The following is a 12,086-nucleotide window of genomic DNA, read 5'->3' as shown; positions in this document are numbered from 1 at the left end:
TCGCTTGATTGGTAGTCACTGTCTCCAAGGTGACCATGAATCTCCAGCTCCGCTACCAGGTCCTACCCCATAGCCAACACAAAGTCCAGTGAGGCATTCCTGCTAGTGGGACCATATACCTACTGCATTAGGTGATGGTCCTACATGCAGGTTAAGAATCTATGTGAATGGTTGGATTTGGCTGACTGCTCCTTCCAGCAGATGTCAGGGTAGTTTAGGTCACCCATGACAACCACATTCCTAGACTGTACAGCCTCTGAGAGCTGCCTCAAGAATTCCAAGTCTAGCTTTTCTTCTTGGTGTGGAGGTCTGTAGCAGACCCCCACCACCAAGTTCCTTTCCCCTCAACCTCCATGTATCCTAACCCAACCCAGTGCCTCAACTTTCTACTCCTCTGATCCCATTTTGATTAGGGTAGATGTATAATGCTCTTTTACATAGAAAGCAACCCTGTCCCCTTTCCTCCCTACTCTGTCCCTTCTGTACAACCTGTAGCCCTCAATGTGTACTGCCCAGTCATTGGTAGGGTCCCACCAGGTTTCAGTTAGCCCCACTAAATCAAAGTTATTGCCTGCAAGCCAGAGTGTGAATTCTTCCTGCTTGTTACCCATGCTCCTAGCATTATTATAGGAGGCACTTGAGCCCTCTGAATGGTGCTTTTGGTGCCCCTCCATTCTGATGCCCAAAGAGCCTCTTGGTACTTACCTGGGGTGTACTGCTGCATGTCTCATGGTTTGTAGGTTCTAGACTCTCTCCATCACCTGCCTCCCCATCCCCCATTGTACTTGGTTTAAAGCCTGACATAGGAGGTCAGCCAGCCTGTAAGAAAAGAGACTCTTAACTTCTGTGGAGCGATGAAGCCCATTGCTATCCAGGAGGTCCCTTGCATGGAAGTGCAGATCAAGGTCCAGGAAACCAAAATCTGCACGATAGCACCAACTCCAGAGCTGCAGGTTGACTTCTCTGGCGCAAGTGACATGATGCCTACTGTAACCGCTGACCAGCAGGATCGATGAGAAAACCACCTGTGCCCCCATCTTCCTAAGCCTGGTCCCCAGAGCCCTGTAGTCACTCATGATATGGTCTGGACTACTCCTGGCTGCATCATTTGTTCCCACATGGATGAGGACCATGGGATAGTTGTCAGAGGTAAGGAATTCTCGCCATGACATCCCTGATCCTCGCTCTGGGCAGGCAGCAGACCTCACGCACCGTGGGATCTGGACAACAGATGGGTTTCTCTGTTCCTCTCAGCAAAGAGTTGCCCACAATGATGACACGGTGTCTCTTCTTCTGCTTACCTGGCTGACCCTCAACTCACTCAGTGATGGCGGCAGGCCGCTCCAGTGCACTTTCCCCCACCACACACTCCTCCAGTGCAGCCAGGGCCTCATATTTGTATAGTTAATTATGATAGTTATGATATCTTATGATAGTTTTCTTTTTCATTTCTCCCCTTTCTCATCAATTTTAACAGAAACTCCCTCAATTCTTAACAGCAACAAGAGTATAAACTTCTTGGCCAGTGTAAAGCCAGTAGGAAATAGAAGCTGGCATCTTGACCAGAAGGAGGGCCATCATCCCCAGCGGGTGCAGTGGTTAGAAACAGCAGCTCATATTAGGGAAACACAGAGGTGGGCAGGGCATTATAACAACCACCACAACAACCACTTGATATGAAAGAATTGTATTTTCCCCTTTGGGAAGGAGGGATTTTAAAAAAATAGGATCTATGTAGATAGTCAAATCTAATATTTTCTGGGTAGAAGAGGACAAGATAGACTTTAAATATTTAAACATTCCTTATTATTTTATTGGGCTGTGTTGCTCATTCTATATATCTCTTTCTGTGTCTCCTCTTCAGCAGGTCTATGATTGCTCTAGGTTTTGGGATTTTTTTTTTTTAGTCTGACCTCTTATTCATCATATTATCCAATCAGAGAACAAAAAAAATACCACGTGATTTAAGTAGCTATTCAAGTAGCTATGACTACTGATATGGCTATTTGGGAGCAGCCTAGTAAGCCCTAATACAACTGCAAATCACCTCCCTTTTGTAGCTGCTGGATTCAATTTATGAAAATCCCAGTCTTTTCATGGAAATTCACAATATAAAATGATCATTTGTTCGGTCTGAATAGCTTAAGAGCTTTAATTCTTCATATATCTAGAATCTAGTATTGTCACTCATCACCTAGTTTCATTTGAGTTATGACTCTGCCTGCCTTGCACTGAAAGGCTAACTTAATATATACGTGCTTATTGACTCTCAGAATGTACAAAAAAGTGGTAGTAAAGCCATGGGTTTAGAAATTAATTGTGAATATAGATCAAGTCTGTGATCATTTTTATTTCCTTAGCAGCAAGATCTTAGGTTTTGGTCCAGACCTGCTTGGTCACTTCACAATGGTAAACATCACTTGTTCTGATTCAGTCCAGCTTATTTGGAGGGTTCTGATCACGAAAAGGGATGTGGTCTCTTAGTTATAGATCTCCGGTTTTGTGTGGAGCTTAAAAGGTCGTCATGGAGATGTTAAAATGGACTTCGGAGAGGAGTAAAGATTCACCCTGGCCCCTTTGACACCTGCAAAATGATAAGCCCTTGGTGTAATGCCCTTGGCATACACTTAGTGTTGTTCTGTACTGTCTCAGCATAGGCCAAACCACTGCGTAGACTGGGCTGGGAACAGGCATAGCAGTTATGTATATATCTGTATATTCTCCTCTGCTACAGCCTGGCAGCTGGATGTGCAATTAGGGAAGATCTGAGGCTGTAACTTGGCCTCTAACAGCAGTACATTTGGACAGGCAAAAGAATCCTCTAACTGCTCTGCTCCTCTCAGTCCAGGGATGAATCTTCCCAACTGTGTTAGGCTGGGAGTTAGTGAAGAAAATAGGTAACTGGAATGATGTGTCCCTAGCAACCTGGCTTGCAGAGGTGACAGATTATTGTAGTTAGGATGTCATCATTAAGTCATGTTTTTAAATTATTTGTTTAACTAAATAAAATGTGCAATTTGAAGAGAGGCGTGAAGCAGGAAATTAGGTCTCTGCATAACCTTCATCTCATTTCTGTTCTTGACACTTCCATGCTTGCCCCTTCACCACCAAAGTACTCAGAAAGCTGTTATAGTATGTTATAAACATTTGTCTGCTTTTTTTCACCGGGGCTAAAATGTATTCATTTTATTGCATCTTTGTCCATTTTAAGCAGTGTGACCTGTATATTTTTAAGTTTTCTATAAACAAAATAATGACTAAAGGTCAGTGCACCATTAACCTACTTTCTTATGATTTAAGTTCTCTACTGGGAAGTATTTTGTAGCTTTTTTTGCACCTTTTGGCATATAAGGTTTTGTCAGCATTATCGTAATAGACCTCATTCTCTTGGGTTTTTCTCAAGAGCTGCGTAATTGAGCTATAAAATATAGCTTAAGCTAAAATCTAGCCTTCAGATTCACAGCCCAACAACTTTTTATTTGTGAGAAATGTTCTTAGAACATATTTGCATATTTTAGATGATTATTTCTTAGAATGAGAGCAAATTAATATGGTAAGTACGCTTCCAAGTAAGAGATGCATTGTCACCTCTCTAGGCCAATAATGTTTCCCTAATGTGGAATAATTATTTCAGACTCTGTCTTTGTAACAGTGTAAAAGCAAAGGAGAATAAAATTATATTGAAATGTTCTCCTCAAATGTGGTATTTAAGAATAAATATTCTTCTTAGCAGCATGTATAACTAAGCATATCAGTGTGAGTGAAGAGAAGAAGAAGAGCAAATTCTAACTTTTTGCTTTAGGATGTTTAATATGAGAACATAAACAGAATTTTAACGAAGTTTTGTGTTTAATATTTACCATTTTATGGACCAGGAAGAAGCATCATACCTCATTTTGAGAAGCAATAAGTGAAAGTTGTCTGGCAGAATTTATTTAGGAATGAATGAAGGCCATAAAAGGGTGTGCGTGTGTGTGTGTGTGTGTGTCCATTTAAAAGTTTATAGTTCTGTAATGCCTTCCTTATTAAATGCACACACATTTTCCTGCTAAATGAAAGTTATAATAGTAAATATATTGTGAATGCAGTCAAGGTCACCAGAGGCTAAAGCTCTTTTCTGTTTTAAGCCAAGTGGCATAACAGGGAGACTGTAATCTCGATTTTTCCTCCTGTGCTTTATTAAAACATTACAACCTTTGCAGGATCACCTTCTGATGGAATAAGATTAACTGTATTGCCGCTGTTATACAATGCACTCAGGCAGGTCTCTGCTGAGGAAAGACTGAGCACTGAACAGATTTGTAGTGACTTTGAGTGATAAGGATTATTTGAAATAACCAAACTGTTTTTAGAATCGGGGCCTTTAGACTTTTTTACTCATTTTACAAAATGCTTTTTACTTACTTTGTCAAGAACCAGGCTTCTGCTGCAGTCACAGAGGAAAAGAAAAAAATAAGAGCAGTGGCTGCCTAGCACAATCATAATTGTTTCCAAAATTGTGGAGAGGCTGGTACTTTACAATTGCTGCTTCCTTTTATTAAAGAGAAGATTTATCAAGCAGAACATATGGAGTTTTATCCCGACTTGGAGATATGGTACAATGTACAAAGTTAGGAAATAAAGCAAGCAAACTTCATTTTTGTATCTTGTATGCTGGGTCTTTGAATATTGTAATAAGTTAATTGGATCATACGTTGCTTCTGAAATACAGTGCACATAATAAAGGATAACAGTTTTCCAATGACATAGATGTGGTTTGTTTTGTGGCCATGAAATTCAATAAAGGAGAGCTTTTAATACATATATAATTTACAAGAGACCAAGACTTACATGACAAATGCAGTGTCATACTTAATTTGGGATATTGGCATGTAGCTAAAGGTGATCTTCAGATTAACCACTTATACTGTTGTTCAGCACATGAACAAAATAAGAGACACAGGGAAAAAAAGGTTATATTGGTTCCACTGTAACCTTACATAGAAGAGCTTTTGTGATATTATGGACCTGCAAGAGGAAGGGATAGAGGTCATTACACCTCATAGTGCTATCCTTTTTTCAGCTTCTGGATTGCTATATGAAAATTAAACATGAAATACAACTCTAAGCTACATTTACTCCCTCTGGCTCTCTTCTGCATCTGCAACTGAGGAGCCAGAATCTAACTGCCTCCTAGCAGGATGGCACCTGCAGAAACAATACTGTCAGGAGGCAGGGAAGACATCAGAGCAATAAGATTGGGGTGATTTTCTTCCCTATCAACAACCAGGTTTCAGATGCTTCTTCCTCACATAGTCCACAATGTTAAGAACATTTTCTCTTGACTTGAGCAGGAAATTCTTCAGATCTGCCTCATTGTTTTGGCCCACAAATACCTACCGGTGTAGATTTACAAAGGGTTTTGGGCAGCAGATACACATCATTTCCAAACCCATTGGCCATTCCCCATTGTACCTCAGACCTACCCGCAATTACTGTGTATTGTCTATTCTGGTGCACTGACAATCCCTACAAAGCAACTATCTGTCAGTAGCGTATGTTGCATGGGAAGAGAGAAGTACAATAAGGGAAGCAATGCTGGGTGCTGCCATTGTATGGGTTGGTGGAGGAAATTCGTTGTTCTAGAAGTATGCAGTGAAGCCATTGTGTTTTGGCCCTTGAACACCCTGCAAGCATAAAGCAGGGTTTTCCCCAAAACTTTTTACTTCTTCCCATTTTTGCTTCAAGGCCTTCTTGTTCCCCCTCCATACTTCTTTTTCTTCACCTCATTTCTTGCTTGTGTTTCTGAATGTATTCACTTTAGCATTCAAACATTGGTTCTTACATGCTTTTCCCTCTGCTTTTCTACCTCTCTCTTCAAGTTTATCCCACCTCAATAGAAACAAATAGACTGTACAGAAAAGCCCATCTTCCAGAAAGAGAATTTTGCAATGCACTTATTTGTCTCTAGGTTGGGCAAGTAGTTTTGATCTTAGCAGTAAAAGACATTAGGCCCAATCCAGGACATGGTTGTTTTCTGTAGGTAAGCCTTGCAAGCTCTGCTTAACTTGCAGGTCTGCATCCTGCCTGAAACTTTCCATAACTGGTAATAAGATTCAAGGTCATATCTATACTTCAGATTTGCCATGTTCCAGACCGTGTTCCTGAAGCACACTTTTGCCACAGGAAGGATGTTTTGGAAACAGTGAAGCTGTTCCCACACAACACTTTGGTGAACCAGCTAGCCTTGCGAAGTGACAGTTCCAATTAGCTCAGTTCTATGTTAATTAAGATGCTCACAATACTGCAGAGATACAGTTACACTCTTCTATTATAGAAAGAAGTCTGTCTGGAGCACTAGCACGTGTGAAGATTCTGCTCCAGAGCACCATAACTTTATGGTCTAGACATTGCTTGAGATTTCATTCCTAAATATCTTGTTATAACATGGGAAACATTTACTTTTTATGCTTGTGACTCATTAACATCCACCCATATTAGTTCCTTTAGAACTAAGAAACATGGTTGAAACAAAAAAAACTTGGTTGTGTAATTTTTTTCAATTTTTGTTATCACCCATATATACAAAATGAACCATATATACAGTAATAACAGTGAATTATATTTTGCAGAAGTCTTTTTAGCTTGTCATTATAATAACCACTTAAAACTGGATGGTTGTCCCAATATATTTTTCTTTTGTATTAAGAATGTACTTATGAGAAAATACTGTTGCTGCATTTGGGCAAGGTGCAAGTGGTAATAAATCAACGGGTGATTTGCAGAAAAATAGAGCTACTTCATTATCTGTTTTATTTGCCGTATCAACCCCAGAAAATAAATATTTCCTTGTCAGACTACTGCAGTGAGTCAGACAGGAGAGGTTTTCTATTTCACTGGGATGATGCATCAGACATATGTCTACCTTCTCATCTTTTGAGAGACATTGACTGAAAACTGTGGCTTTGCTTTTCATATTGTTTTATTAGACATTATGCACTGTGACAAGAATGAGAACATGTTTATTGTTCCTTCTGTATTATTACTTTTCAGGGGCTCATAGAGACGAAGTAGCCTTAATGAATGGTCTCACTGTGAATCTTCATCTGCAAATGGTAAGTTTTTGCAATATTGAGTAAATTTTGAGTAGGGGGTTGACTTTTGCAGAAGACTAGTACTGGTTCATCTGATACATGGCATAGGAAACATGAAACACAAAAATCAGACAAAGATTTGGCTTTCACACATGGATGGATCAGATCTTTCTGCTTGCGCTATGTATCAGTCCACAAAGAATAACATCTCAGCCTATCATTCAGGACATACTTATACCTATTATTTGCTTATTTGGTTTTTGCATGCATATCCAATTGACGTTTTGATACCTTCTCAAAGATTACTCTCAGAATACCATACTTCAAGAAGCAGAAGATTCTCACCTGCCATAATCATAGAGTCATAGAAAATTAGGGTTGGAAGGGACTTCAGCAGGTCATCTAATCCAACACCCTGCACACCCTGCTACAGGCAGGACCATCCACAGTTACATCATCCCAGCCAAAGATTTGTCTAGCCAGGTGTTAAAACCCTCCAAGGACAGAGCTTCCACTACCTCTTTGGGTAACCTGTTCCAGTGCTTTATTACCCTCCTAGTGAGAAAATTCTTCCTAATACCTAACCTAAGCTTCCCCTGCTGCAACTTGAGACCATTGCTTCTTATTCTACCATCTGCCATCACTGAGAATAGTCAAGCTCAGGGGTGGGCAAAATATGGCCCACGGGCCAGATTCAGCCCACCAGGTACTTTGGCACTTTCATCCAGTCCATTACACCCCACGACATTGTGCCCTGCCCAGCACTTCTGTCTGCGAGGGTGGGAGCAAGGCACCTACACCCACCCCCAACATATCCTATTATGCCTTGCTCCCACACTTGTGGGTGGGAGGGCTAGCCTCACTAGCACGGGGTGGCGCTGCTGCTGCAGGCTTCTCCAGCATCCCGCTCCCTCCATGCAGCAGGTGGGGAAGCTGGGGGTCAGGGTAGAGCTGCACCTGGGTGGGACCATGGAATATGGGGCTGGAGCTGGCTGCAGCGCAGAGCCCTCACCCAGGGGGTGGCAGCACAGCTCGAGTGGGCAGGGTGTGGATGTGAAGGAGGAGGGGTATGGGGGCCCCCACACACTCCCTGCATGGTGGACAGCCCTGGCAGACAGCAGGGGGAAGCAGTAACAGTGGGGGGATATGCTCTGCTCAGTGCTGGTGCCTGGCTCCTGGCTCTGGGCAGTGCTGTGAGGAGCACAGCCCCCACAGGACCATTTGTTTCTCTGGTTCTCCCTGCACTCATGGGGCACAGGAGGGAAGCTCCAGGCACTGGAGGAGGCTGGGGAAGGGAAAGCAGTCAATTCCAGCACCTGTGGCTTCCCTTCTGTGCCTTGTGAGCGTGGGGAGTGCCGGACAAACTTATGGCCCGGTGGGGGCTGCACTCCTTGCTTCAATGTGAAGCACTGGCAAAAGCCAAGCAGCAGGGCCCCCACCTGCTGCTGTGCCATGGGCACTCTAGAGTGTGTGTGTTTGGGGGGGGCGGTTCCCGCACCCCTACTATCTTCCCTCACATCCCACAAACAACACACACAGACACACACCCCCACCAGTGTTGCCTGTACTGACTGCAGGAGAGGACAGTGTGGTCCAGAGATCAGCGTGATCCAGGTGCACACACCCACACTCTACAAATGCCACACAACCCCCCAACATACCCTATGCCCCCTCACACACAGCCACACCCCCTCACAAACTCGACACCCCCCCACCTAAGCACCCTATACACACATCCACCCCTCACTGTACACACACATACACATAGACACACACCATGCACCCCCACCATAACTCCTCCCAACCCCTTCTCCCACAATATAGAAGATGAAGAATTTATTTTTGAGTTATTATAAAGTCACCTTTATATACAGGACACAAACACAAATCATTACAAAAATATTTGTTGTAATAACATTAAAATATGTTATGGTAGGTGTTTCATTTTTAGTGTATGATTTGTTTCTTTCTGGTTCTGACATGGCAACTCTCCACTCCCAAAAGGAGTATTTTTGGGGAGCAAGAGGAGGGACTTCTGGTGGCAAAGGTTGGGGCAGGGAAAGGGGGTTAAACACCCCTTCCCCTACTCAAACATACTGCTAGCTACAACTGTGGACTACAAATCTCAGAGACATCTGGAAGCAAGACAAGGAAGTGATGGGCAACCCTGCAGAGTCCTTCTGCTGTAATTCAGGACTGCAAATCCCAGAGATCTTCATCCCAATGCATAGGAAGACTAGCAAGTATGGCAGAAGACTAGCTTGGCTTAGAAGGGAATTCTTCAATGCACTAATTCATAAAAAAAAGCTTATAAAAAGTGGGAATTCGGACAAATAAATAGGGAACAGTATACAAGCATTTCTCAGTCATGTAGAGATGAATTCAGGAAGGCCAAAGTGCAGTTGGAGTTGCAGCTAGTAAAGGACATGAAGGGTAACAAGAAAGGTTTCTACATAGTTTGGTAGCAAGAGGAGGACCAGGGAAAGTGTTGTTCCTTACTGAATGGGGGAGGCAACCTTGTGACAAGAAGATGCAGAAAAGTCTGATGTGCTCAATGTCTTCTTTGCCTCAGTCTTCATAGGCAAGGTCAGCTCCCAGACTACTGCACCAGGCAGCACAGTTTGGGGAGGAGGTGAGAAGCCAACAGTTATGAAAGAATGGGCAGGTATTATTTAGAAAAGCTGGACATACACAAGTCCATGGGACTGGATGGGGCGCGCCTGAGGGTGTCAAGGGAGTCAGCTGATAAACTTACAAAGCCTCTGGCCATTAGCTTTTAAAACTCATAGTGATCAGGGGACGATCCAGAGAACTGGAAAAGGGCAAACATAGTGCCCATATTTAAGAAAGGAAAAAAGGAGGATCCAAGGGACTACAGACTAATCATTCTCACCTCGGTTCCTGGAAAACATCATAGAACAGTTCCTCAAGGAATTCATTGGAGAAGTGGGTTAGGAAGAGTCAGCATGGATTCATCAGGGGCAGGTCATGCATGACCAACCTGATTGCGTTCTGTGACAAAGTGGCTGTCTCGGTGTATGCAGGGAGACCAGTAGATGTGATATACCTTGATTTTAGCAAGCTTTTGATACAGTCTCCCACAACATTCTAGCAGGCAAGCTAAGGAAGTATGGGCTGGATGAATGGGCTGGATGGTGGATAGAAAAATGGCATGTACAGGAACCTAAGATAACTAGGTTAGGTTAATAGTTTCATAGTTTCTAGGGTCAGAAGGGACCTGAGTAGATCATCTAGTCCGACCCCCAGCTATGGCAGGAAATAATACTGGGGTCAAACGAGGTTAATAATTTCCCTCAAAGATAAACCCAAAAGATACAGATTATGGGCTCAAATATGTAAATATAACACCCAGTAAAGGGGCTTTTCATTGTTCATTAGGGAGTTATGGTAGTAGCTCTTGGCATGTCTTCACTGGGCACAGATCACCACGTGGTTCCCAGGATATGTACACTGCACAGCTCCCGCTTTCTCTTAATCTACCAGAGGGGTATTCCATCAGACTGCTACCCAAGCTAAAGGAAGGAGTAAAGTTGGAGTGGCCCAGACATAGCCTAGAAGAGAATTAATATCTGTCCCCTTGTGGCTCTGTAGGAAATATGTCAATAGGATCATTCAAGTAAAGTTTTATTATGTATTTTGTGGAACATCACCTTAGAAATCTCCATGCAAGAGTTGCAGAAGCCAGAACTTGTATACAGGCTAAATCCTATTTTGCTTTACCTAAATGACATGTATACAACTGTGAAACTGCAAATTTGGGCTCTTTAGTATGATTTGCAATTCAGCTTTGTCCATTCCAGCCTACAAAGCATGCTCAATAGGTCTGTCCTCTGGCTGGAAGAGGAGGAGGAGGACCTTCCCACCTGTTTAGGTTATATGATCAAATAATGTACAGTGAAAACCTAAATTCAGTAAAAGTTTTGGTATTGATCTTATTGCAACCAGGATTTCACTGTTAAATTCTGTGGCACTTATAACAAGTCTGTGAAATGGGTACAGTATCACTCATAATCAGGTTTCCTACTACAGGTGAGAATGCATTCTTACATTAATATTTTTTAAAGTTTTTTGTGATCCTTTTGTGATATATTTTACTAAAATGTATAATATTAATATTTTAAGTCATACACTGGGGTGAATTGCTTGGATATATGTTTCAGCATTTTTTTTGTTGTTAACAGTTATCTTTCTTTAAGCCTACTCCAAGTCGCTATAAAATTCTTCTAGAAGCCAAAGCATTTCCCTCTGACCACGTAAGGAATTAATATTTTACTATATTTATATTATTAATCATATTTTTGGAAAGAGCATCAGTAGCCTGATTTGAATATTTATTAGCTCATCTTGTCCAAGTAACATTACAATAAAAAAATCTGTCAAATGCTTTTGAGTTCAGCATATTTTACAGATAGTAGCTTTATTCCTTTTGTTCAAATAAAAAATGTTTTACAAGAGGAAGAGATTGAATGGGTACATTGATTTATTAGTCTTTTTAAAGACATTGACCAAACTGCTGGCCTAAATCAACTGAAGTTGTAAATGTTTTATTAATTCTTGTTGCTGTTTTACTTTATGAAACCAAATCAATACAAACTCACAACATTAACACTTATATATCCCCAGACAGAGATGGAAATGCTTGTTCTTAGCACTTTAGATTACTAGTTCAAACATAATTTGTGTGCTATAAAATAGCAGACAATAGTCTGTGCATCAGAGCTTAGAACAAATTAATCTTTGGGTTTGTAGCCAACTGCTGCTTTATCATCAACTCAGTAAATTCTTGGAAATTGATAAGAAATTTGATCTTTAAAGTGCTATAAAATTACTCCAGATATTACTCACAGGGCTATTTGCAGCAAAGATGGTAGCATGGTTGTGTAAACTTTCAGTTGTCTTTAGTGTAAGCTATGGAGTTTAGCATTTGTACTAGTCCTTCATTCACTAACTCCATTTTTACACTTTGTGCCATTTACTTATGGATCTTGGACA

The 12,086-nt window shown here is 41.6% G+C and overlaps 1 protein-coding gene across 1 annotated transcript in view; it reads left to right on the top strand.

Annotated features, from left to right (window-relative positions):
• The window catches only part of KYNU (kynureninase), a 100,663-nt gene that overhangs the window by 35,718 nt on the left and 52,859 nt on the right, over nucleotides 1-12,086 (top strand). Inside the window, exons 6-7 of the mRNA XM_090045825.1 lie at nucleotides 7,033-7,094; nucleotides 11,276-11,347. Of these exons, the coding sequence (XP_089901951.1) occupies nucleotides 7,033-7,094; nucleotides 11,276-11,347 (134 nt within the window). The remainder of the gene's footprint in view (nucleotides 1-7,032; nucleotides 7,095-11,275; nucleotides 11,348-12,086) is intronic.

This window comes from Crocodylus siamensis, chromosome 4, assembly GCF_052110815.1.
Source record: "Crocodylus siamensis isolate JL-2025a chromosome 4, ASM5211081v1, whole genome shotgun sequence".
NCBI lineage: Eukaryota > Metazoa > Chordata > Crocodylia > Crocodylidae > Crocodylus > Crocodylus siamensis.
This window is presented reverse-complemented; position numbering and strand designations above follow the sequence as displayed.